This window comes from Myotis davidii, unplaced genomic scaffold (genome assembly GCF_000327345.1).
Source record: "Myotis davidii unplaced genomic scaffold, ASM32734v1 scaffold534, whole genome shotgun sequence".
NCBI classification, from domain to species: domain Eukaryota; kingdom Metazoa; phylum Chordata; class Mammalia; order Chiroptera; family Vespertilionidae; genus Myotis; species Myotis davidii.
Genome location: NW_006286678.1, coordinates 6,181,055 through 6,208,348, shown reverse-complemented (window position 1 = coordinate 6,208,348; position 27,294 = coordinate 6,181,055). Strand labels below are relative to the sequence as shown.

At 57.0% G+C, this 27,294-nt stretch overlaps 1 protein-coding gene across 2 annotated transcripts in view; it reads right to left on the bottom strand.

The window, feature by feature from the left end:
- Positions 1-326: 326 nt before the first annotated feature.
- Positions 327-27,294, bottom strand: part of CNTFR (ciliary neurotrophic factor receptor) — a 40,956-nt gene continuing 13,988 nt past the window's right edge. The window contains exons 3-10 of one of the 2 annotated variants that reach the window (XM_006758557.2): positions 18,075-18,159; positions 13,627-13,860; positions 7,350-7,467; positions 7,008-7,174; positions 5,356-5,519; positions 1,831-2,011; positions 1,057-1,225; positions 327-979 (exon numbers count right to left, since the gene is read on the bottom strand). In XM_006758557.2, coding sequence (XP_006758620.1) covers position 979; positions 1,057-1,225; positions 1,831-2,011; positions 5,356-5,519; positions 7,008-7,174; positions 7,350-7,467; positions 13,627-13,860; positions 18,075-18,159 — 1,119 coding nt within the window. In that variant the 3' untranslated portion in view covers positions 327-978. Of the gene's footprint in view, positions 980-1,056; positions 1,226-1,830; positions 2,012-5,355; positions 5,520-7,007; positions 7,175-7,349; positions 7,468-13,626; positions 13,861-18,074; positions 18,160-27,294 lie in introns of those variants that run through there. The other variant, XM_015560559.1, reaches the window with a different exon arrangement.

Below are 27,294 nucleotides of genomic sequence, written 5' to 3'. Positions count from 1 at the left end.
TCTCCTGGATGCAGGGCTGACAGCCGCGCCGTCTTGGTTCTCTGCCCCAGTGGGTCGCGCCCAGGCCTGGGCACTCATGGAGGGCAGCTCTGGAGATGACCCTTGACAGGCTTCTGCCTTGCCAGGACCCAGGAGCCTCCAGGACTGACTGGACACCATCTGGTACCTGCCTCTCTGGACCCCTCATTCCCCACAAGTCTGCCCCCGACCTCCGGGGAGCCGTACCCTACAGAAAAGCAGTCTCTCCCCAACTGTAATTTCTCCCTCCCCCAGGCCTGAGAGGAGGGGTCCCTGGAAGAGGAAAACCCTCCCAAAGCAGGTCTGTCCCGAGGACTCATGAAATGGTGACGTTTAATGAGAACCCCCCACTCCCCTCCCCTGTATATACATCTATAAAAAATTCAAATACAGCAAGTTACCATCGAGTCAGACTAGAAGGGACTGACAGGGCATTAAATACTGTGGGGTCGGAGCAGGGAAAGGGGAGGGTTGTACAAAAGAGGAGCAGAGGTGGGAGACTGAAAAGTATGGGCGCTGGGGGGAGGGGGATGGCTGGGCCCCCCCAGTGTCAGGAGCTTATAATCTGATGGTGGCAACAGAGACCCTGGGACAGACAGGAGGCTGGAGCAGGAGGAGAAACTGTGGGTGTGAGGGGCTCCCCTCAGGCCCCCACGGGCTCCTGGGCGTCGCTGGCGTTGGAGGGTCCAGCCCGAGGGGGCAGGGTCGGGGCGGGGTGGTCTTTGGTGGGCGGGTTAGCTGCGTGGCCCTCCTCCTCTGAGGGAGCCTGGAGGGCCGGTGGGGTGTGGTAGGGAGAGGAGTGGCAGGCCCGGGCCCACCGGGGTCTCTACAAATTGTGTCTGAAAAGAACGCAGAAGGTCCTCCTGCCCGTGTGCAAAATAGAAACCAGGGTCTGCGGGCTCGGCTCCGGCCTCCTGCTCCTCTGCAGGTGCGCTGGCGTGTCCTCACAGGGCGCCGGGCTCTGGGGAGACAGGCCGGGGCTGTGAGGGATGAAGGAGGGGGGCCCTCCCCTCCGCTGCCCAGCCTCACTTCACCTACCAGATCAGGAGACTGCTGGCGGTGGCAGCAGCGGCAGCCAGGGCCAGAGTGACAGGGACACGGGTCCCGAAGGGTGCTGAGCGTCCTCCGCCGCTGTCCAGCTCCCCGGTGTCACAGATCTTCGTGGTGGGCGGGGGCGCCAGTGAGCTGGTGGTGCTGGTCGTGGTCTCTGGGGAACATGGGGGAGACTCAGGGCAGGGCCGGGGCTGGAGATTCCTGAGAAGCACTGTTCCTGCTTGCGGATCACACCAGTGCCGACTCCCCATCAGACCGCCCCCGCCTGCCCCTCAGGCAGACCTGTTCCCCAAGGCTTAGAGATGATCCCTCTACCCAACGGCCTCCAGCAAGAACGTCCAGACAGCAAGAACCAGGAACAGCCCGGCCGGTGTGGCTCAGTGGTTGAGCGTCGAGCAATGAACCAGGAGGTCACGGTTCAGGGCACATGCCAGAGCTGCGGGCTCGATCCCCAGTGGGGGGCATGCAGGGGGCAGCTGATCAATGATTCTCATCACTGATGTTTCTATCTCTTTCTCCCTCTCCTCCCTCTCTGAAATCAGTTATATATATACATACACATATATGTATGTATATGTATGTTTGTTTATTATTATCATTTTTTAAAAGAACCAGGAACAGCAGGGGCTGGACAGACAAATGGGAATGTGGCAGCCACAGCTGAGGGTCAGAGGGGCTAAGGCCCAGGAAGATGGAGGGAGCAGGATAAAGCCAGGCAACAATGCAGGCTGGGGACGGGGGGAGAGCGGGGAAGCTCACCAGGAGCCTGGGCCTCAGTGGTGAGGTGCCGCGGCTCCTCAGTCCAGGGGGTGGCGTGGGCAGCCACACTCCAGTCGCTCCAGGTCCCGATCTCATTGTCCTTGGCTGCCACCTGGATGATGTACTCCTTCCCGGCGTAGGCATCCGTGATGGTGTGTGCCGTGCCGTCGGACAGCTCCACCTGCAGCCAGACCACAGGGTGAGGGTGGGGGTGGGAGGTGGGATGGACCCCTGGGAGTCAGGAGAGTGAGGCACCCCCAGAGGAAGTGAGAACGCTTCTGGGGAGAGAAGAGTGAAGACACCGCTGGGAGGAATGAAGACTTCCCTGGGGGAGTCAGGGGACATGGAGAATATTCCCGCGGGAGAATAAAGACACCTCAGGGAGGAGAACCCCAGCGGGCAGGATGGTCCGAAGGAGAGTGAGGAAATCTGCAGGGTGACTGGAAGCACCCCCAGGGCAGAATAAAGGGGAACTCTCATCGGTGTTTGGACTCTGCTGTCATCCCAGCTCCGTCACAAACCCCAGCCTGAGACCTGTCCTCAGTCCCAGCCTAGAGGTGACGGGAGCAACAGGGTGGGAGAAGATGGCACGGTGCTGTCCTCGCCCATCCAGGAGCAGTTTAGAGGGAAGGTTACAGACACAGATATGGAGCTAGGCTGCCTGAGTGCAAATTCTAGCTCCGTTCCCTACCAGCTAGGTGATCAGGTTACTGAACTTGCACATGCCTTGCGGTCCTCATCTGTAAAATGGTGTTAACGACATATCTCACAGAGTTGTAATGAGGACTCACGCACATGGTAAGCACAGGCTTCTGTCAGCTCTGTCAAGAGTCCCAGTTCCTGGTGCCCAGTGCGCCCACCAGCCTGGCCCCATCGGGCGTCCCCCACACGAAGGCCTCAATGTGGTCATGGCCCTGCCTGAGGCGGAAAGGGGGGCGGGTGCTCCAGGGTGGCAGGACAGCAGAACAGCTGCTCCATTTCCTCCTCGAGGCATCGCCACCCCACCCCCGCCCCAGCCGGCCTTATCAAGCAGGTCTCCCCATCCCCATCCTCCAGGCCGGCTGCCCGTCCAGCGCCCCTCCCAGGCCCAGGCGGAGCTCTGGTCCATATCAGCAGCACCGCAGCCTCATTAAGCCGCCTCGTAAACAGGGGCAGCCGGTGGGGGTGGCGGAGGAGGGGGCTGCTCTGGGCCACGTCTGGCCTCAGGCTTCTTTGGTCCCTGTTCGAATCTCCCCCAGCCCCCCACCCCACCCCACCCTAGAAAACTGGGGTCTGTGCTACCTGCCCTAAGAGGCTGTGAGTATGGGCACGCGTGTGTATGTGTGTGTGTGTGCGCAGCTCAGTCCAAGGGAAGGGGGAAGCCCCTCCTAGTCCCTCTGAGCCTGTGGCCCTGAGGCAAGAGGCACTGGTAAAGGTCAGGGTCAGGGTGAGGCCCACAGATCAGGACTTACTAAGCCCTGGAAGACCAACGGGCCTCCCGTCCCCCCTCTCCTGGAGTTGGGCTCCAGCTCCATCTCCGGTCCCCAGGCCCCTTCTGCTCTGCAAAGACTCCCTCTGGCTGACCAGCCCCAGCTCCTTCAGCTCCTCCTTCCTCTCAACCGGATTCGGCCCCAAGTCCTTCCTTTGACTGCCTCCCAGACCTCCACGTCTGCCTCTCCCCAAATGAAGGGCCATGGGGAGCAGATCAAATTACCCCTGGTGGGCCCGTGGTGGGCACCATACCTCTAGGAACGTGCCCCAGAAGCCCAAGGCCCTGTAGCAGCCACAACTCCTAGGCCTGGGCCCTTCTGGCTAGGTTGTCACTAATCCCTTAATCTACCTCCTTAAGAGAATGGATCCTCAATTGGCAGGAATTCCAGTCGCTGGCTTGGGCCTCACCCCTGAGCCCTCCATCCAGTCTCCTGGCCTCCCTGCCGAGTTGGGGCCAGAGCAGAAGACACAGGGAAGGGAGACCCAAGCTGGGTCCCAGTATTTGCCTCCCCCTTGTCCACGGGCAGACAGCCCCTGCCAGGCCTCATGGTGCCCATTCTCAAGCAATTCCTGGCCTGTATCTCTCATTTCCTCCTGAAAATCCAAGTGATATTCTTCTCTGCTCTACCCTCCGCACCCTCCACCCCCAATGATACACCTGCCTCTCTCTCAGATCAAGAACCAGGGAGAGAAGATTCTATTCAGAGCAAAACTCAAGTTCAAGAGCCATGAATCTGGCCAACTGCAATGCCAACGAGACCTGGCATAGGGCTAGCATGTGCCACAGGCCAAGCATGTGTGTGCTATTTGCTCTGCCCACCTCAGTGTGGGGTCGACTCTGCCCATGGTACAAGCCAGTGCACGGTTTTGAAGTGTTAGTCACATGCATGTATGGAGCATGGTTCCTCCCGAGGACCACGTGTGTGTGTGCATGTTCCCGTGTGTGTGGTGGGCAGTATGCCAGGTCCACTGCAAGGCGTGTGCGCCGCGACGCGCGCAGGGCTGCTGCCTGTAGCTCGTTAGCCGGGGAGGGGGGCTTGTGAAACTAGACCCTGGTTATTAGCAATGCATTAGGCTTGGGCAGCTGGCCAGGCGGGAGGGACTCCGGACTCTGTCAGGGAACATGTGAGCGTGTGAGCAGCCTTTGTGGGGGCCAGGCCTGCAACCCAGACAGGCATCCTGGAATCGAATTACGCACTTTAAAGGCTAGCTGGGAGGGGGGCATGAGGAGATGGGGCTGGAGCCTGGTGGATGCGGTGGGGGTACAAGTTGACCCCCAGGTGCCAGCCTGGCTTGCCTCTGGGGCACCCTCCCAGCCCCAGTCCTAGCGCACGGACCTCGTGGGCCAAACACAGCGCCCACAACCCGATGGACCCAGGGCTCTCACAGAGAAAGAACCTCAGGTATGTCCCAGACCCCCTGTTTGCTCCCCAGAGCTCTCCATCATAGCTTGATTAACATTCCAGACCACAGCTGGACCCACACTGTCCCTTGTCCACTGCTTAGTTCCCAGCCCAGGCCACCTTCTGACCCATAACCTTAAGTTGACCCCTAAGCTAAATCTGACTTTGGAGTCCTGACACTAGTCATGGCCTGAACTCACACCCTGCACCAAACTTGACTCCATGGCCTAATTCTGACCCCGTGAGCCCATCTGTGAGTCCTTGAGGACGGGACTGTCCTGGGCATTGGGTCCAGCACCGGCCCAGAAACTGGGCCACAGTGTGAGAGGGAGACGCCTGGTCAGGGCTGAGAGCCAGAAGTCAGGAAGCTGCCCGCCCTGCCTGCCATCTCCCTTCCAGTATCTCTCTCTACAACCCAGGGAGCCACAAAGACCGACCGACGTGTTCCCATCTAATTGGAGCCACCGGGAACCCTGAAGGGCCTTCGATAGGACACCTCCCTCAGCTCCATCCATCCCCCCAGGCCCACCTGGTGACTCCTCCCCGCAGACAGCTTCTCTGACTGCCCTCAGGCTTCACACTGGGACAGTGCCGGTTCCGGTTCCGGTGGGGATACGGGCCCTGGGATCTGGGCAGGGGCGGGGGCACTCACATGCTGCCACTGGTCCTGGATGAGGGGTCGGTAGCGCAGAAAGAACTTGAGCGGAAAGGACTCGGGGTCAGGCCAGGTAGAGGGGGTCTGCCATGTCACCTCCAGCCGGCGAGGGTTGCTGGGCACCGGCCGGGCTACCACGTTTTCTGGAGGATCCGGCTTCACTGTTCAGGAGACATAGCTTTGCTACCACACTAATCCCTGAGAACGACCCAGCCACCGTGTCCACCAGCTCACGTCGTCGTCATCATGGTTGCCACCCCTCTTCTCTGTCAAGTCTGGCAACCCCATTAACAACCATCTCATTCCTTTCACCTCACATTCCTGTCATCACCACTGACTGCCATATAGTCACTGTCACTAGCTCATGCTATCAACATCCCAAACTTCATTCCATCATCCCAGCCCGTCCTCATGGGACCGGGATCCCAACTACTAAGCCTGTGCGATGGTTCTGCCATCACCCCCATCGTTGCCGGGATCACCCCCCTCCTGCACCAGCATCACACACTCCCCCCGCAAAGCTGGCTTTTCACTTCAGCTTTCCCATTCCCAAACCGAGACCGGCCTCCCTTAGAGGAGTCTGGGTTTGAAGTTGCTCTGTGGGTCCAGGTGGAAAGACAGCCCACAGGTGTGCAGTCTGGGTTGGGAGGTAGGCTGAGGATTTGATGGGGGCAGATAAGGGCCCAGCTCACGTAGAAAAAACCATCTCCTTCCTTTCACCTCACATTCCTGTCATCACCACTGACTGCCATATAGTCACTGTCACTAGCTCATGCTATCAACATCCCAAACTTCATTCCATCATCCCAGCCCGTCCTCATGGTGACCGGGATCCCAACTACTAAGCCTGTGCGATGGTTCTGCCATCACCCCCATCGTTGCCGGGATCACCCCCCTCCTGCACCAGCATCACACACTCCCCCCCGCAAAGCTGGCTTTTCACTTCAGCTTTCCCATTCCCAAACCGAGACCGGCCTCCCTTAGAGGAGTCTGGGTTTGAAGTTGCTCTGTGGGTCCAGGTGGAAAGACAGCCCACAGGTGTGCAGGTCTGGGTTGGAGGTAGGCTGAGGATTTGATGGGGGCAGATAAGGGCCCAGCTCACGTAGAAACGGTCTGCCTGGGGACCCAACCACGGGGTGGGGAGGCAAGCAGAGGGTCTGGCTGGGTCTGGCTAGCAGTCAGAGAAGGCAAGGGTCGGTCCGGGATGGAGCAGAGATAGGCAGAGGGTCTGGCTGGGCTGGGGGCTGGGGAGAGTGCAGTATCTGTCCCACTCCTGTCTCCCCTTCTGACACCTCATTCATCACAGGCCGTAAGGAAGCTATTAGTGTGTGCGTGGGGGGGTGGAGGCTGCAGCTGCACAAGGGTCTGGCCCAGCCTGCCCCCCTCCCCCTCCTGTATGCTGTGGGAGCCAGAGAGATGAGGGGAAGAGTTGCTGGAGCGGTCTCTCGGCCCCTGCAGGTAAAGGAGACTCACTCAAATGTTTATAGGTATATACACATGCCGCACATACATGTACACGTGTGTGTGTATACCACATAGACCTGTGCACACGTGTGAACATCCCACCAGTGTTCATATATACCTCTGGCACATACCCACTCACACACTCCCACTGAAGTAGGCGGCAGGGACCCCCTCTTCCCACGTACCAATGGTGAACTCGTCAAAGGTGATGGCTGTGGCGTTGTGGCCCAGGGCGTTGCTGACACTTATGGAGACCTTGTACTTGATGGTGGAGAACAGGTGCATGTAGCGGATGTGGCAGCGGTTCTTGAGGGCTGGGTCCTTCTCACAGACCATAATTTTGGAGCCGTGCCTGGGGAGGGGTGAGGCCCAGGCACTGTTACCAAAACCCAGGGTCAGGTGGGGCAGAGGCTGGGGGAAGGTCAAGCAAGGCTAGGCCAGGGTCTGGACTGTGGGCACAGGGGGAGGGAGGGGTGGAAGAGGTCAGAGGTCAGGGCTGGGACTGGGTGGCAGGCGTGTCTACTCACATCACAGTCACATTGAAGGTGTTGGGGATGTAGGTGGGGACGGGCAGATGCCAGCTGCAGTAGAAGCCCTTAGGGTAAGTGTTGGAGCGGCAGCTGAGCACGGGCTCCCGTGGCGGCACTGGGGTGAAGACAGCATGGTCAAGGCACTCCTGGAGCCCCCCGTCCCCTGCACTAGCATGGGGACAGGTGGGCCCCAGAACCCCAGCTTTCCCCCTCCAACCCATCAGCAATGCCAGAGGTTGAAGGGGAGGGGGGACTGTCAGCGAGGGCCTGAGGCTTCCCAGGCCACAGAGAGCCAGATGTTTAATTAAAGAAAAACAAGGGCTGTAAGGAGAGGGAGCCCCCCCCACCTGCTCAATGGAGGCGGGAACTGTGGGGAGCAGGGGGCTGCGGGCCTCAGCTCATCAATCACAGGATGGAGGTGATGTCTGGGGGAATCAGACCAACCCGCATCTCCTGCCACACTGTGTCCATGCCCAGGCTGTGTCACAGCGGCCGGAGGGAGTCTGGTTGCTGGGGTGATCAGGGTGCACTCCCTGGAGAAGGCACCCAGGCTTCCTCAGAGGAGAACCAGAAACATGAGGCCAGGCCTGGTGGTTCCACGGGAGCAGCAGCCTTGGGTGGCTGCCCACGTTTGTACCTGTACATGTCTGCGTGTGTGGGCATGTGTGTTACATGTGTGGCATGAACAAGTGACCCGTGAAGGGATGTAGGTACACGTGTAGGAGCACCTATGTGCACGGCCCTCAGAGTGTGTGCCCACATATGATTGCACGTGTGCATCTGCCTATTGAGAGGAAGCTGCTATTCCCTTGGTGGGCACCTCATCCCAGCCCTAGCCCTGGTTTCTCCACCAGAGACCCTTTAAGAAGCCCTTTACGTGGTCAGCAGCGGTCTTCACTTCGAAATGGGGAGGCCCAGAGAGGGAGAGGGCCTGCCTGGGGTCACACAGCAAGTCAAAGCTGGGACCGTGTCCCAGGATGGGGATGCCACCTACGTGACCACACAGATACACTTGGGGCGTCTTTTCTGCTGTCTAACCACTCTGATGCCGTGAGCACCGAGTCCAGCTGCCCCGCCCTCGGGCACGGGGTACGGCGTGAGGACAGCCGGCTCAGGTTCCTGGAAGGAGGCAGCTTCTGTGATCTGAGCCAGGCAAGGAATGTCCTCGGCGGCTCCAGGGACACTGACACCTCCCTGCCATGCCCCCTCTCTCCCTCCCGCCCCCGGCCTGACAGGTGGACAGGAAATAGGAGGGGGCAGTTCAATCAGCCAGGGACAGTGACGGGGAGTGCATGTCTATGCTTGCTGAGTGGCCATGGTGACACACGGGGAACTGTGGGCTTTCGTCCACAGTGTGCACGTGACTGTGAGTGACTCTGTGTGATTGTGTGTACATACATGTCCAGCATGTGTGAGTATGTACGTATGTATTTGTGCTGACCCCCCAGGGCCCCCTCTGGCTTTGCAGCAGGAGAGATGAGGGGCTCCGAGAAGCATCAGGGAAGCTTGGGTGTCGCAGGTGGAGTGGGCAGTGCGGTGGACAGAGGCAGCTGCGTGCCCCAGGCCTGCAAGGGAAAGCCAGAGCCCAGCTGAGCCCCCACAAGGGGCAACCTGCATTCTGCTCACTGCTGTCTGCCTCCCCTGGGAAGCCTTCCTGGCCCTGTGTCCGTCTCATGTCTGTTTCGTGTTCATACTTAGTGCCTTGTGGGGGCCTGTGGGCCAGGCCAGAGTTGGCAGCCACCCCAGGAGGAAAGGACATTCCGAGGTCGGCTGAAAAGCTTCCACTCCTCCCTTCTGCCGCCACCCCCCCTCACCCCCAGCTTCAAAGGAGAAGGGCGCTGGGGGGTGGGGGGTGGGGACTGAAGCCTGCAGAGTCAGCTCCCTGCCGCCTGGGACTCTCGGGAGGGCAGAGCGGGCCATGGCACTGGCCTCACGGCCCCCTCCCCCGGCCAGCCTCCCCACTGACCAGCCTCTGCCATTCCTCAGACCATCGCCCCCTCTCAAACCAGCCTCCCCCTCAAACAAGTTTCCCTCTCTAACTGGGCAGGTCACGGGGGGCTGGGGGGCCAGGCAGGGCTTTGTCTGTCATCTGGCTATTCCTGCCTGGCCCTGGGCCCTGAGTAGGGAAGGGCTTGGGTTTCCTGACAGGGACCAGGTTTCTCAGAGGGAAAAGGAGGAAAGAAAAACAAAGAAAAGGAAGAAAAGGAGTGACTTGCTGCAGCTGGAGCCCAGCTGAGGGGCCGGGTGGGTGGAGTGGGGGTGCTGCGAGAGACCAAGTGTGAGGCTGCGGGACAGTGTGCGAGCAGGAGGCCTGCTGAGAGTGCAGTTTAAGACGGTGCAGTGAGGCTGAGCAACTCTTGAGAGGCTTCATGTGTGCGGTGGAGACGCTGGGCAGTCGTGTAGCTGTGTGATTGGCTGTGTGTGACTCAGGGAAAGGCTGCTCGCGTTTGAGACTGTCTCTGTGTGTGAGGCTGTGCCGGGGGCACCCTGCGGGAGCACGTGTAAACGTGCCGCCCGGTCTGGAACACGGTGACAGCCAGACTACATACCTGAGACACGCAAGATGGAGTTTCAGCCTGAATGTGTTTTTCAAACTGGGTGTGGGAAGGTGCCCAGAATTCTAAGTGTGTTCACATGTATGAGCTGAACACTGTGTGCGAGCGTGCTAGAAAAGGCTCACATGCGTACATATCATCCTGAGTTGCCTCTTGTGGGGACGCCTGAGATGTCCCGGTGATGCTGTCAGCCAGCGCCAGGGTGTCCCTGGGTCCCATGCGGGGCTGTGTGTGCGTGCGCGTGTGTGTGCGTGTGCCCTCGCTGGCCCGGGCTTTGTTTGTTTTCCTCCTAATTGGCTTGTTTTTCCATGTCCAGCCCACCAAACCGCATGTTTTTCCTCTCATCTCGCCAGCCCGCCTGGGCTGGAGCCCCCGGCATGCACGAGGCCTGCCCGAGGCCCAGAGAGGAGGAGGGACAGGCAGCCCACACCCCTGGCCAGCCCAGATCAGGCTGGGCAGGGCAGGACCCTTCCAGCTCCAGCCCTGCCCAGGCCCTACCCACACTCCTCCTGCCTGGCATTCAAGGGCCATCGCCTGTCCCAACCTTATCTTGTGGCATCCCTTGATAGACCCCAAATTCTGGACTCCCAGATGCTCCCCCTCCCCCCACCTCCCACAGGCTGCTCTTTCTTTCCCAGCCAACAGGGCTGAGGGCAAAGTCGTGCTGAACCAGGGGGTCTGGAGCTTCCATCCTGTCCAATCAAACACAAATGTTAAAAAACTGGATAAGGAACTGTCCAATTTAAAGTTAGTGGATTATTCTTTGATTTGTTTTAGCTTAAAAACAGAATGACACTGCATCAGCTGTGTCTAGTAAACAAAAGGCCGCCTTAATCGTCCTGGGCAGGAGACTCCTCAGCGCTGTTTGTGGGGGATCCACCTGAGGGCAAGAAGGTGGATCAAGAGAAAGCAATCCAGGGATCAGTCTGATTAAGAGGGCTTTCAACAGAATATTTTATTTTATTGTTTTCGTTAATCCTCACCCAAGGATATTTTTCCATTGATTTTTAGAAAGTGGAAGGGAGGGAGGTTGGGGAGAGACACAGAAAGAGAAACATTGATGTGAGAGAGACACATCAATTGGTTGCTTCCCGCACGTGCCCCAACCAGGCAGGGGTTTGAGCCTGCAACTGAGGTACGTGCCCTTGACTGAAATCGAACCCGGGACCCTTCAGTCCATGGGCCAATGCTCTATCCACTGAGAAAAACCGGCCAGAAGTCAACAAAATATTTTTATGATCAGGTTCCTGTGGAAATAGAGACTTAAAAATCATGTATGTTTAGGATAAACATTAATTTTTGGTTTGAATGACCCACAAATCAGGGGTAAATTTGTCCTGTTCTCTGAGTGCTGGCAAGAAGGATAATTTGATATTGAGTGCTGCCAAACCCAGTCTCTTGTTACTAATATAAAGTGACTGAGACAATCATGATTAATGTCCCCTGTTCCTCTGGCCAGCTCTTTAGAAGGAAATAAGGCAACGGGAGATAAGTACCTGTTACAAATGCCACCACCAATTCATGGCCAGCTGTTCTCCGACAGGCAGGGCCTGGGAGTGGTCAGGACTATATGTAAAAGGTCTGGGCTCTGGTCACAACAGGGCAGCTGTGGGCATGTCCTGTGTGTTCGGACTCTAGTAATGACTTCTAGACCAATTCCTTCAGAGAAGACCAAGTCATCAGGAATGGGGGCTCAGTGTCACCAAGGCCCAGCCTGACTGCCAACCTTGTGGGAAATCAACTGAGAAGTCAGGAGTGTGAGAGACAATGCCAAGTTGGCCTCATCCTTCTTCACTCAGTATATGCAACCTCCATGGCTGAGTTCTCCACTTCAGGTGGGTCGTGGAGGACTCCTCTAGGCTAGTCCTGCATTTCTAGATCTGGACAAGGGTCACTCCACCCCTGGCCTGCAACTAAGCTGTTTGGTTAGAAAAGCCTTCTCTAGACTGTAAACATATCAAACAAAGGCTTTTGTGAGGAAAGGAACATCCCCACCAAAACATATTCCACCCGCCTCTAGACCTCCTGGTGGGTCCGTGTTTTTGTGGAGGACCCTGAGCAACCCCTCAATCTAACATTTCCCATGGTTTTCCACACCAATCTCCTGACAGGGGGGCAAGGGTCTGCTCCCAGGACCCTCAAGCATCTCCTCCCCTCAGTAGCTGCCAGGGGGAGTAAAGAAACCATCTTCAGACAGTGGGGTGCATCACCCAATTGGCATGAGGCCAGAGAAGCTTGAATCTTTGGCTCAAGGAGGAAATAAGTAAAGCTGTTTTCTGCCTAGTTATTCTGTCCGTGAGAGCCTCTAGCTGGGATCCCGACGCTGACCCTCAGCGACACTGACCACCTCACCCTTCCGACTTCTCCAAAGTCTGCGAAACCCCATTCACCTGGGCTTCCCTCTACCTTCCTGCTGGCTCCTTCTCTCTGGGTGGCTCATTTCTCTCCATCAACACCTTGTACCGTGATAGTCTCCGGGGTTCATTCTGGGTCCTCTTCTCCCTACATCCCACAGTCTCTCCTTTGGCCATCTCATCCCTCCCATGGCCTGAATGCTGACAACTCCCTAAATTCCCATCTCCCGCACAGATCTCTTCCCTGAATCCCAGACCATTAGATTCACTGGATACCAGCCATCAACTCCTGGTTGTCGCCCAAGGACCCCAACAAACGTGTCCACAGCAGATATGGACGGCGCCACAGATCCCTCACCCATACACGGTGCTTCTGCAGTTATTTGCCTAAGAGCTTTCTTTGGCCACCAAAGCCTGCATCGCCTGCTGAAGTACCAGGCCGAAGTGCTGGAGGATGAGCAGTGTCCCCGCCCCCACCCCAGGAGAACCCCCCACCAAGGATGGGCAGGAGTTGGTGTGTAAGCACCCAAGCTCCCTCAGCCCTCTGGCAGGAGACCTCCGAGGCTCATGTTCTGCCTGGGCGGCCGGAGTCCCCCCAGCGGATTAAGCTCCAGTAGCCCAGACTTAGTGGCTGGTAACTTTTTGGTGACTAACTTAACTTCCTATCATTTTCCCATTCCCCTAAGGTGTTCCCGTCACCTGACAAACAAACTACTTGCATATGAATTCTCATCTTGGGAGCTGATTCTAGGGAAACCAAGAGACACTGTCCAAACCGAACATACTATCTTCTGCTCCAATGGACCCTCCTACTGTGTCTTTGTTGCAGTGATTGGTACCGCCAGTTGTCTTGATTCCTCTTGCTCTACTCTCCTGTCCCCACCTCCACTCCTTTCCTGGGCCTCCCCTAGTGCCCATAACTATACCTATATAACCACGGGTCCTATTTTCCTCCATAAGGCCCTCCTGCCCATCCCCTGAGAGCAGAGAGTGGAATGTGACTGCTCCCGCTCTGAGTTGTGACCCCGGGATTACTCCCCACCAGGCCCCAGATGGGCCATGACCTACCAGCCCTCCTATCCCATCTTGACATGGGAACAGGATTTCAGGATCTCAGAGACTTCTGGGGTTAGGGGGAACATACATGTGCAAAACACCCAGGGGACTGGACTCAGTGGGCAAGACTTTGCTCAGAGGTCAGAAGAACAGGCTGGGATGGAATCAGAGGGCAAGGGTCAGGATGCGGCAGCCCTCCTTCCCTCACCAACAGGAAGGGTACTTGATCTACGCCAAGGGTCTGGGCCTCCCTGACAACCCCTTTGAGTGAAGCAGGAGATCGGATGAGGGGTTGGGGGCAACACTTACAGCCCACGTGTAGAAGGACTTGGTGGCGCGGGTGCCAGGAGTCACGGTGGAAGCAGGCATAGAGGCCGCTGTGGCCCAGTTCCAGGCCACGGAGCACGAGCTGAGAGCCATTGAGCAGGTCAGGGGCCAGGTCTGTCCCGTTTACCTGCCACATCACAGCTGCGTCCCAGTTGGCTGTCCCGCATGGCAGAGTCACGTCTGAGCCCAGGCGCTCGTACTGCACGTGGGGTGCCTCTGTGGGGGTGGGGAGGACACAGAGCAAAAGGAACAGGTCACAGTCGTGCCCAGGGGAGAGCCGGTGAATGTGCACGAGTGAGGAGTCCAGGCCAAGACGCTCTGGGTCTGGCGGTGTGAGTGTGTTGGGGAGATGAGGAGTGTGCAGAATGTCTCCAAGGCTGTGCAAGTGTACAGGTATGGGAGTGTCTCCAAAACTGTGTATGAATGAGTGATTTTCTGTGTGTGTGTGTGTGTGTGTGTGTGTGTGTGTGTGTGTGAAAGAGGAAGAGTGAGAGAGATTGTGTAGAGTACTGGGAAGCATTTTAGAACGCAGTGAAAACCCAGTTCACCTCTAGTTCCTAGGTCCTTTAAAAAATTTTCCTGACCCCATGACCCGAACCTTCTTACCACCAACAGGCCCAGCCCTAGTCACTGACATCTGCTACCCAGGCAAGCTGGAGCTGAGGGGCCCCATTCCTGGACTCTTTTCTCTGTCTTTCCCCATCTGTTTCTCTTCCCCATCCTTATCTCTTTCTGTCTTGCCTTTCTCTCTCTCCCCCCTCTGGCCCTCCTGACAAGCCCCACCTCCCCACTCCCAACCAGACATCCAGGGCTTGGGCAGCAGTAGGGGAAGGGAGAATGGGCTGGGTGGAGGACGGGAGCCCTAGGGAACTCCTGGCAGCTGTCAACTTCATGAGGCAGGAACTGCTTGGGGTGGGGGTGGGGGAGTGCTGGGACTGAGGGAGCTCTCTGACCATTCCTCTCCTGCCCCCAGGAGGGGCCTGTCAGAGCCAAAACCAAACCCCAGCCCTGGCCTCGGCAACCCAGGCGTGATGGACGGAGCCCAGGAGACTGGAGTGGAAGGGCGGGAGGGAGCACCTGTCGAGAGGCAGCGCAAGGTGGGGGAGGCGTGTGGGACAGAGAAAGTCCCAGACACCCATCTCCAGACACCAGCAGAGCCCGGAGATGCAAATCTACTCTCTGCATCCTGCCCCCCAAGTCTGCAAGGACAGATGCTTCCCTGGTCTCAGCCAGATCTGTGGAGTGAGGGTAAGAAGAAGGGGGGACGGGGAGGAGTCCGGGTGGGGGGGCTGCGGGATCCCTCGTTAACACTCGCTCAAGTCTCCCCTCAGAGAGCTACCCCACTGAGTTAGGAAATTTTCAGAGGCAGTTCCTGTTAACGAGCCAATTAAGTTGGGCCAGTGGCCTCTTAATTAGACTTGTTAACACCACCAGGACCGCAGGGGGTAGGGAACCCCCTATGTCACCAGCCACCCCTTCCCTCCATCGCAGCCCCCTCCCCCGTCCTGCTTTTCTCTGTGCTGCTGGAACATCTGTCCCTGTTTGTTGCCTCTGTCGGGCTCCCTGTGCTGTGGGGTCTCTCCATATCTCCAGGTCTCTCCCCCCCGCTGCTTGTCTCTGTCTTGCCCCTCTCTGAGCCTCCCCGTCCCTGTCGGAGGAGAAGGAAGCAGGAAACCCAGCCAGCCCTGACCATTCGTCTGTGGGGCCTGGGACCAGCCGAACAGAGGATGAACGGGGCGGAAGGGCGGTGGCTGGGGGCCTCGGAGGCCACAGCTGTGAGGCTGGACTAGAGACTGAATGGGGGCCTCCCCCTGACCAGAGGCCCAGTGTCCAAGGCTCAAGCCATAGAGCCCCCCCTCAATCCACCAGCCCTAGCCATTGAGCCCCCTTCCATCCTCCCTTCCAAAAACCTGGAGCTTCCAGGAAACATGCCAAGCCCCTCTCTCTGCACCCCACCCCCCAGCAGAGACTCCAAGTCCAGCTGCCTGAGGAGGAGGCTGAAAACTGACCGATGGGGAGGGGGTGTGGCCATCATGGTCCCAGCAGCAACACATCAACACTGACCAACAGCAGCTCAGAACTAACATGGACCCAGGATGGCCCTTTAATCTGGGGGGGCAGGTACAGCTATAAGATGAGGAAATAGGAGCCCATCAGCACAGCAAAGACAATAGCAGTGGGATAACACTTCCTCACGGCCCCCTGCCTGCCTCCCAGAGGACATGGAAACACAACCCAACGACAATGACAAACCAACAACGTAATGGCAGGACAGGAACGAAAAGCGACAATGACAGAAGACAACTACAGGCCACGCGGCAGAGGCAGAGGGGGCAACGTGACATGACAATCACACCATGCCACAGTGCTACAATAACACAACAACGGCAATACACACAGCCGTGCAACAGCTCCAAGCATGGCAGTGATTTAATCCTTTGTCTCTGGACAGCTCTCCTCCCACCCCATGGGTGTCCCTACTGATGTGCTGTCCATTTCAGAAATTAAATCAAGCAGCAGGGGGAGGACGAGGTTCTTGGCCCTGACGCGGTGACAAATGCTCCAAAGGAATCAGCTGTGAAAAGGTTGTTAGAAGCCAGGATGAGAGACAGAGACAGGATGAGGTCATGGACACAGAGAACACAGAGGGACCGAGCTGAGGGCTCCCTCACACCTGCGCACACAGGCTCACATGGGGACCACATGCCGGAAACTGTCCCCCCGGGCGTCCTAAGCAAGTTCACGTCGCCACACACACAGGACGAGGACAGTCCCCACAAAGAACAAGCGCCCGCAGGACAACAGTCCACAGGGTCAAAGCCACACAGGGACACGTCCGCTTCAGGGATGGTAACACCTGAGACAAGATCATGTGCACGCACAGGAAGGGCACCGTCACCGAGAGGCTCAGTTATGTAGGGGGCCTGGTCTCATACACGGGGAGACAGCTTAACAGGGGCACAAGCCCACAGACAGAAACAGAGAGAGGCTCTCCTATAGTCTCAACCACAAGGACACAGTCCCCGAAAGGCAGGGTCACACACACAGACAATGTCACACCGAGCACAGCCCGCAAGGATGCAACCACAAAGAGAAACACAAGCAGGGACATGGTCTCACCCACACAAGCAGGGACATGGTCTCACCCACACAAGCAGGGACATGGTCTCACCCACACAAGCACACAGCCTAATGCACAAGAACCGTCTCACGCGGGTGCAGAGAGGTGGCCTTGGTCACATGTGGCTCTGCTTTATACAAAGGGCAGGGACAAGGCCAAGGGTAGAGACCACTGCAGGCCCAGGCAAGTCGGGTCGGCACAGGAGCCCGGGGCAGGCGGGAGGTCGATGGGTTGGCCTAGCAGTGGTCCCTCTGGTCCCTGCCTATTGGGGAGCAGCCCTGAGGCAGGCTGGGCGCTCTGGGTCTCATTCAGTGTTGATCTCACAAGGAAGAGGCCACAGTAGCCTCGACCCACTGCCCGCTTTGAACCCATAGCCTGAGAGCTATGGGTTGAGGATGGCATAGCTCTGCCTGGGCCTCAGAGATGCCCTCAACCTCTCTGACTCTACCCAAGCCAGTTGGGGCTGGGGCGGGTGGTGCAGAACACGTCCAAAGAGGGAGCTCCCTATACTTGGAGCCTTGCTTGAGGAGTTCCGAGGGCAGCCCCTGTACTGATGTGGCTCTTTGAGGTGCTGCCTCAAATGCAGTGGAGGAGCCAGTGTTTAAGTTAAGAGGGTACCTGTTTCCCAGCAGCTCCTTGTCCTGTGGGCTGTGGGGAGGACCCAGCCCTCACTGGCCATTGGTAGGGGGAGGGCAGGAGACTGCCAATGGCACCACCTGAATAACACCTGCCTCCTCCAGCCATTCTGTTCCAGCCGACTGACTGCCCAGTCCCCTACCAGTGTGCAGCCTCTCCCACTTGTCACCCTGCCCCTTCCCCCTTCTTGTTCTCCATCTATTATCTCAGTCTCCAAATTCCCTTGCCCGCTGTCTCTCTCAGTGCCTCCCGCTGCACTGCTCTCTCTGTTTCTGTCTGTGGGCACTGCATATCCCAAAAGGCCCCAGGAGACTCCATTTCACCACATACTGTACAGAGGCCCTGGCGCTAGCTGCCCCCAACTTCCATCCCACCTGTCTGTACCCTACATCCGTCCTTGTGGGAAGAGGGACAGATCATCTCAAGCCAGAGATACCATCAACATGAGACCACCCAGGAGGGACTGGAGGACATGCCTATGATACATCAGTGAGTCACCCTGCGCATCAGTGTCACATAACTCATGTCCTTCTGGGTGCTCATGGGTGATGATGCCAGCATGTGCCAGTGTGTGGCACTCAGGTGAGTGCATACAGCTACGCCAAGGGAGGTTCATCCTCAGCTCTGGGAGAGAGTGGGCAGGGAACACTTCCCCCCACCCCCAAGCACTCACCCTGAGGACTGTGTCTCTGAGCGTAGACAACGGCAGTAGCAGCAGCCAGCACAGCACAGCAGGCCCACGGGACAGGAACAGCCATCTGTCGGGAGAAACAGGGGTAGCAGGAGGGGAGGAAGGGGCAGCATCAGCCCAGGCAGGAACCTCCTAGGAGCCCGCCCACTTCTCAGGCAAGACTAGGAAATCCCAGCCCTAGAGCCGGGCACCTTGACCCCAAATGCCCTTCTTAATAGGGCTCAGGATCTTCTTTCAAGCAATAGAAAACATTACTGGCATCTGTCGGCAAAGGTTTGCTAAGATGGTAGAAGGCAACCTACAGCAGTTTGTTGCTCAATAAGGCTGCTGGCTGCAGGATGTAGTCAACTGCGGATGAGTTATAGAACCATTTTTTCTTTAAAAAAAACAAAACAGAACAACTTTACTGGTGAGGTTGGCTAATTAGCTATAAACGTCGCAAAATGAAAGGGTGATGTTTTAACTTGGTTGGAGGTCTATACTTCTCCAAATTGCCTTGAATGGAAGGTCCCTTGCTGTGCTCCTGGGGAGAGGACCCAAAACCCTGCTGCTCAGGAGCCCTCAGCTCTGCCCCCAAGTGAGCCCTACCACTGGCCCTGGGAAGTTCAGAGCAGATGGGTCCGGTGTGACCAAGGTCGGATGTGGCTTTTGCTTTAGTGCACAGCGATGATTAAGAGAAGAACGAGAGGTTTTCACAGATAGGTCCTTGTTAGCGGTCTCGGCCCATTCTTCATCCTAGCCACATGCCCCAGCAGCCTGGGACCCGCAGCCCAGCAGACGTGCATCAGGGTCTACACACACCCATGTGGGTTCACAAAGCACACTCAGGCCCTGTCCCCAGAACCCAGGAAGAATCCAATGGCCCCCCTACTTGTTGTCCTGCTTCCTGGAATGGGTCCAGCTGTCCCACCCCAGCAAACACGTACACCTGAGAGCGTTTACACCTGAGGGAAATAACGATTTCCTGCAGAAATGGCTCCAACTATGATTCTCCCAACCCAGACTGAGGAGAAGGGGGACTGTCAACTAGACAGAAGTAGAAACCCAGAGAGGAAAACTGCCAGATGCTCAACCAGGCACTGTCAAAGGTGTAGCCAGACACACAGCAAAGACGCTGGCCAGAGACACGGCCCAAAACAGCTAAACAGAACCCCAAAGACGCAACTCCACACGGTTGGAGTTATACTGGGAGACTGTGAGGCAGAATCAGACGAAGGCAGAGCACAGCTGATACATAACCAAAGGACCCACCAGAAATAGTGTGAAAGACTCAGCCGGACCCAAGCCAACACAGGGCTAAAGAGCAAGAAGCACAAGCAGAGAAACCACCAGCAACACAGCCAGAGAGCCAGAGACACCGTCCGAAACCGTGCCAGAGGAACCGCCTGACACACAAGCAGAGAAACACCAGAGAAACTGATAGAGACAAACAGGCATACACCCAGAAAAACGGCGAGAGAGAGAGAACCAGAGACACAGCCAGCTGCTCAGTCAGTATCCACACCGCCAAAACCACTGCCAGGGACACTCAGACACACAGTCGGACGCACGGCCAGGTACAGCCAGAGCCACTGTCAGAAATGCTGCCAGCGACACTGCAGACAGCTGAAGCAGGAGGAGACAAACGCGGGTGTGAGCCTGAACCCGCGGGTGGGGCTCCTTAATGGGAGAGGGCGCCTGCCTGCCTGTTGCTGTACTTGCCCTTCACCAGGCGAGTCCCCCATCTGCCCTGCTTTTCCTCCAGCCACAGTCATAGGTGCTCTGACTGCCCCTCCCTGGCACAGCTCATCTCCCTGGGCCCCATGTGGCCTTGGCTATCACTCAGCTACCACTTGGCCTGGCTCCTGACCCTCAGCCACTCCCCCATCTTCAGTTACTCCTCAGGTCTAGGAGACAGTGGCCAAAGTCACAGTCAGCAAGTAGTGAGGCCAGGAAATGAACCCCAAACTGTCAGAATTTATAGGTGGTGCTAGAGAAAGAGAGGCAAGAGCTGGTTCCCCACATCCACCCTTGCAGGTAGCCCTCAGACTCACCCCTGCCATCTCTGCCATCTGCCCGTCTTTCTCCTCACAGCCAGAAAAACACTCCACCTCAGTGCCACCCACTGCCCACCACATGGAGCAGGAACCTTGGCATGGGCAGGCAGCTGGGCAGGCGGAGTGGATGGAGATTAGATCACAGGATGGGAGGGGAGGGACCGGGTGGCCCTCTGCTCCTAGCTCCTTCCTGGTCCCAGTTTTGGGGGGATAGTAAGGGGGAGGAGAGGGCCTAGCATGGGTGTCATGCATACACGCAAACACACACACACACACACACTTGGATCCCTGCAGGGGGAGGGGTGGCTTCTTCATCAAAGTCGTCTCCATCAGCCCGATGAGTTACTGTAAGGGCCGGGCCCTGGGCCAACGGGGCTGCAGCCATGGGAGACGGGCGCTGCTGAGAGCGCGCACTGCAGAGAGTGGGGGATGGGGTACCAAGACAGACACTGCAAGGTTGGGGTACCCAGAAAAGGGAGGGGGGAACACCGAGGCAGGGAGAGAAGACATGAGCAGAGACCCAGAGGGACAAGAAGGTACCAAAATAGGGAGAAATGGAAGAAAAGACGTAGGAAGAGAGATGAAGGGAATAGAAGATGGGGAGAGAGTCAAGGGCAGAAGGAGAGACAGACGGAGAGAGATGACAGAGACACTGGCAGGGTCTCTGTGCCACCCTAGAACATCTCTCCACACCCACCCAGCTCCTCCAGCGGGAGGGGCAGTGTCAGGGCAGCCGTCCTGGCCAACGTGAGCCAAGAAGAGCAGGGCCTTCCCGGGGACGGCAGGACTTCTCTTTGGGGATCCAGTAGCCCAGGCCCCGGGGGATCTCTGCCCCAAAACCCCAGAAAACCCCAGGCCAGTTTCATTTCTCCTTCCCTCAGAAAGTCCCAGCTGGGCCCATTCCCAGGTAGGGAAGCTGAGGCCAGAGGCATCCGGGCTACACCTCCCCCTGCCCTAGCTCACCTCAGGCCGCCCATCCCAGGGCAAAGAGCATCTTTCCCAGGAATTTTCCAAGTCCACACCCCATGGCTCTGGGATAGATCTGGAGGATAAATCCCACGAAGCCCCAGATAAGGGCCATGCAAACTGACCCAGGCTCCCTATAGACCACTTCAGGGGCCAGCCGGGCCTCCAGCCCCAGCCCCAGAATGAGGAGAGAACAGAGGGCACACCAGTAGCAAGAAAGGAGCCTAGTGCCCAGCAGCCCAATCCCCTTGTCAGCACCAGGAGCCCAGCACTTCTCCTGGCAGAGAAACCCAGAGTGTCATCATTATACGCACATACAAGTGACACATCAAGAGACAAATCCTGGGCCTTAGCCAGTTTGGCTCAGTGGATAGAGTGTCAGCCTGTGGACCAAAGGGTCTCAGGTTCAATTCTGGTTAAGGGCACATACCTCGGTTGCAGGTTCCTCCCCAGCCTGGGTCCTGGTTGGGGTGCGTGTAGGAGGCAACCAATCAATGTGTTTCTCTCATATCAATATTTCTCTCTCTTCCACTCTCTAAAAATCAATGGAAAAATATCCTCTGGTGAGGATTTAAAAAAAGAGAGCGAGAGAGACAAATCCTGGGCCCCCAACTTACTGTCATTGTCCCACGGTGACACAAAGGCACCAATTACACATTGATAACAACACCCAGTATAAATAACACAGTTACATAGTTGACAATGACACACAGGTGTTGACAGTCACGACAATGACAACGATGCAGTGACAGTCACATACAATGACACCAACATACAAGGCAATGATACCTGTTGACATTGACACAGGAAGAGTGAGAGTTATCTCAACATAAAAAATGCAAGGAGACTGACAGCTACATAGAACAACAATGATGGTGACATTCACAGTGCTACAGGGATGTTAATAAGACTCAGTAATAGTCTACACCGTGGAGGCTGACAGTCACCAGCAGTGACAATGACAGATACAATGACAGACTCCAGATCAGGAACCTCGGTGACCTAGGGTCAGAGTCTGGGTAGGAACCAGGGTCCCCGATCCCTCTTGCTATTAGCTGTGTTAGGGGTGGTCTCTGGCCAGAGATAACCAAGTGCCCCGATATTTGGGAGCTTGGAGGATTTACACCCCTAGGCTGGAACGTCCCTAGGCAAGGAGCAAGTCGTCCCCTCCCTCATGTCTCAAAAAATATACCTTCAAACTATAAGGCTCCTTCACCAGGTGTTATGCCACTGGTTAGACCACACCCTCAAGGGGCTCTTTCCTCCTCAGACAGGGGCCTGTCACCCCCATCGTCTATTTTTAATTTGCTGCATCTCCCACAACTTCCTCCAAGCCCCAGCTGCCTCTTCCAAGCCTCTCCCAGCTCATCTCTTTCTAACTGCCTACTCTAGCATTGCCAGTCCCAGCAAGGTCCCAGCTGCCCTGTGTCCCCCTCAGCTCCTGCCCAGCTGAAGGCAGACCCTGAGGAAGGGGGAGGATGAGTTTTGGAAAGCCCCTGTTCGTCCCTGCAGAAGCAGACAGGTCAGATTATATAAGCCCAACATACGAAGTTCCTAGCACCACTAACCCAGCTCTAACTGTGTATGTGTTGATGTGTCACAAACCGTGTTTGGAGCTTCGAGGTATTGGATGGTGTGGGTGTGCTGATGGTCAGATAGGCTCCATCTGCCTGGACAGTGAACGAGCAGGGAGGCCCCATGTGGTGCCTCTAAGAAATTGAGATCCAAGGAAGTTGATTGGCCTGGACTCCCCCCACAGCAGCCCTGGAGGCCCCGTCCTGAATGAGGCAAGAGCTCAGGACAGGACACAGCATGAACTAATTCAAAGGCCAGAGGTTTTCTAGAGGCCTCGGACCTACAGAGGAGTTAGAGTGGAGTGAGGAAAAGAGACACACTTGGAGATGGAGAAAATGAGAGATGGAGCAGGGGCAGAGACGGAGGACAAGGATGTGGTGGGCAGGGAGGAGCAGTACTGGCGGAAGGGGAGCCTGGGAGAGACAGTCCTGGCTGGCGGGAAGTTCCAGGAGCGGGAGGAGGGGCTGAGGCCAGGAGGCCCCCAGATCCCACCAGGCCTAGGCAGCCTGGACAGCGTGGGCGGTGGGGGCGGGGGCAGGGGCCTGAGCTGTCCAGAGGCTGGGGGCGGGGGTGAGGCCATGGAGGGAGGCCTGGCCCCTGGCAGCTGGCTGCAGGCCCCCCACCAGGGAGGGGGTGGACCGGGTCAGGGGCCAGCTTCTGGGCTGGGGCCGCTGGCCATGGGGTAGGCTCCCACTCCCTGTGGCGTCGCTCCCTCCCGTCTGAGTCTCTTGTCTCTGGCTCTTTCTCCTTTTGCTCTGAATTCCGACCTGGCCTTCCTCTCAGCTCTCAGTATCCCCACCCCAAGGAGCAGAGGACTCAAAAGCCATGTCTGGGTTCAGGATTCATGCCTTATCTCTTCCTGGGCTACCACAATCCCACACACTCCAGGGGCAAACCCCAGTGCTCAGGGGAAAGGATCCCACCCAAACATAGACTCCCCTTCCCCCCATAGAAGGGGGCAGAAGCTGAGCACCAGTGGGAGGGGGGGCCAGGAGAGAGGCAGGGGGAGTGGTCCCCTAGCTCTAGCCCTTGGCTGAGGCTATGGAAAAGGAGGCAGCCCGATGTGAGTGAGTTGGGGGGGGGGGGGTATCCGCACCTGCTATTGTGACCTCCGCAGCCGGAGATGAGGGCCTGGGGGGGACAAGATTCCGATGGATTTTGGCAGCAGCCTGGACTCTGAGTGCTCAAACCCCCCACCCCCAGCCTCTTGCACCATGGGGACCCTGAGATCAGCATGTGCATGCCCTGCTGCACGTGTGTGGGGGTGTTTTGTGGGGGAAACCTGGGGCCCTCCCATGATGAGCCTGGATGGGCAGCTGGGAGGTGTGCTGAAGAGGTGGGAATCCGAATCCCACCAGCCTGTGCCCACACCTGGAGCTCCACTTCAGATGGGAGCTGCCTGGGGACCTGGGCATGGGCTTGTATATGCACTTACATGTAGGTCTGTGTTTATGCGGCCCTCCAGGTGCAAAAGGTCTGGGCTTTTTCCCTCAAAAGTCAACTGGTCCAGCCAGGCTGGTGTGGCTTAGTGGTTGAGCATCGACCTATGAACCAGGAGGTCATGGTTTGATTCCTGGTCAGGTTGTGGGCTCGATCCCCAGTAGGGGGCGTGCAGGAGGCAGCTGATCAATGATTCTCATCATTGATGTTTCAATCTCTGTTTCCCTCTCCCTTACTCTCTGAAATATATATATATATATCAACTGGCCCTGCCTCTCAAATGGGGAGCAGGTAGACAGGTAAGCTCCTATCCTCACATGGGCTCTGGACAGCTTCACAGAACCTGAGGGCACAAGCACCAAATCCCCCATCCCCTCACCCCAGTCCTGAGTCCCTTCTGGCTTCTAGAAGAATGAGGAGGATCCCTCTACCTAGAAAAGGCCCACACACCAGTGAGGTTAATTCTGGGGAAGGAGGTGCTGCTCCTCTTGGAGGGACAGGACTCTCAGCAGGAGGTTGACAGCTGGAAGAACGCCATGAAAGGTGGCGATGGGCAGACCCATGGGGCTGAATGAGACGTCTCTTAGCTGACGGGGAAAGGACTCGAAGAAAATGAGGCAGGGGCAGGATGGAGGCTGCAGGGCCTTCCATGAAGACAGAAGAATGGACAAAATAGCTTTCCAGATCTCGGGCCTGGAACAAAGACCTATTTGCCTCAGCATCTCCCACTATGCTGCACCCCTGGCCCCATCACTGCTATGGTGCAGACACATACTCAAATACACTCAAATACATACACACACACACACACATGAGGGCTGGGGAGGCAGTGCACGTGAAGGATGGGTTTGTAACAAAAAGAATGGAAGATGGGGGACAGGGGGGTGGAATGAAACTTTGATTGTCTTCGTGTAACAGTGTCCTATTCTCCCTACCCCCCTAACATGCACGTACACTGCGCACACTCTGAGGAAGCTTCTGGTCTGCTGGGCAAAAGCAAGCCATCCTTCCTCCCCCTTCCTCCCCTCCTCACAGTGGGGAAGCCAGAGCAATCTGTTCCTGATGGGTAAACACAGGCATGAGTACGCACACACACATGCTCACACACACACCAGCAATTCAGGGTCAAACAGCACCCAGGGCTCGCTTCACCCGGAGTCCCAGCACACACGTGGGCCCTCTCAAACACCTGGCAGACCTCCCCGAGGTCCCCACCTCCACATCCACGCCGCCAGAGCTTTAAAGACACACCCAAAAGCCTCTTGCAGACACTGGCTCTCAGAGTCTACCATCATGGCCACACATCACGGCCTCCCACATGGACACCCGCTGCCACAGCCTCATACACGCTGGTGTGCGTGCACACACACATTACAGTCTCACACACACAAACTCTCTCACATGCGCTTACTCAGAACAGTGATGTTCTCACATATGGACACCATCACACTCAGAACAGCCGATCTTCCACATAGATACTATTGCACCTCCAGAGCCCCTCAGTGACCTTTAGCCTCTCGCACCCCTACAGCCGGCGGCGAGAAACACAGAGATCCACCCTCAGAAGAGTGACTCTGTATTCTGGGCGGGACTTGGGGGGAGAAGGTAAAACTCAGGGTAGCCGAAGGCAGGAAGGAAAAGGGAAGTTCTTCACTGGTCCCCAAAAAGTAAGGAAATAACTGCTTATTCCCTAGGCCAGCGGTTTTCAACCTAGTTCACCTCATGGCACACGTAAACTAATTACTAAAATTCTGCAGAACTCCAAAATCTATATTTTTTGCCAATCTGACAAAAAAATGGGTATAATTTTGATTTATTCACACTGGATGGCTATTGCTGTGTTGGCTGTTTTGTCATCTTTTAATTTGACAGTCTAAGGGGGGGAAAGTCAGTGCCTTGGACTAAACAGTCATGTATTGCATGTTTTAAAGGTTTTTATTGGCACACCAGTGTGCCGTACGTAGTACACCGGTTGAAGACCGCTGACCTAGGCAGCTACTTCCTCCCCTAACTCCACTTTCACCAGCATCTGGGAATGAGGGCACCTCCAGGCCAAACAGGAGGAGTGAAGAAGCCCCTGGGTGAAGAGATGGTTGCACTGGTAGGAGCAGGAGCCAGAAAACCCCAGAAACCAGCTTACTCCCCAGGCCCCTATGACTCCCCTCCTCACCCCCTCTTCTCTAGGATGAGAATCAGCAGCAGCTCTCAGCCTAGCTATAGGCTGTGTGATCCCAGGCCCCTCCAAACAGATCTCAGAGGGAAGGGGATTGGGGGGACTGGAAGAGATTAACCCAAGAACATGTGCATATATGCAGAGCCCATGGACACAGACAATAACATGGCAAGGCCTGGGGGAGACCAAGTGGGGGGGAGGGGGACATCTGTAATAGTGTCCACAATTTTTTTAAAAGCTGCATGCCCACAACTGTCTATAGGGCACCGAATTTTAAGCCTGGCTGCAGGAGGGGAAGGAAGGGGAAAGAGATGGGGCCTCAACCTCAATCCCCAGCCAAAGCACTGTCATCACTGTCAGGCCCAAAGAGAGATGGGGAGAGCACGGGCCAAGCTGGTACTCGCCACTCCTCTACGCAACCACTGAGGACAAGAATCCTGAAATGTCCTTGGACCCTGCGCCCCCGCCCCCCTGACAAGAAAGGACCCCATGTGGCTGTCCAGGCAGAATGGAATCTAGGCTGTGTTGGCCAGGCCCCAACCAGGGAACAATTGGAAACGCTGTTGACACCCTCACCACTTGCCACTCCAGGTGTGTAGCTTGGACCCTGAATCCCCATCCTGAAGGGAGCCTGATAGGGCTCCATGGAAACCAGGCCGGGGAGCAGACACCTGGCAGCAGGACCTAAGGAACAAAGGCAGGGCAATCCCATAGCGAAGTGGGAGAGACCTGTGGAAGGCAGGCAGGAGGAACAAAAGCAGGCAGGCAGCAGGGTCTTAGGGTAACCCGGGTGACAGGGCCCCAAAGAACACGGACTGTGGGGGCCCTGTGAAGCCGGGCGTGGGGACTCAAGTTAGCCAGGAGGTGGGGACAAATGAAGCCAGGCAGGAGGCCCGCAGCCGTGAGAGGAGAAAGATGCCAGGAGCTCAGCCCGTCTATGTCACCCCCACACCCCGGGCCTCTCCCTCGGTAGCCCCCTTCCCACCCAGGTGCGGGTCCCCTCCCCCGGGCC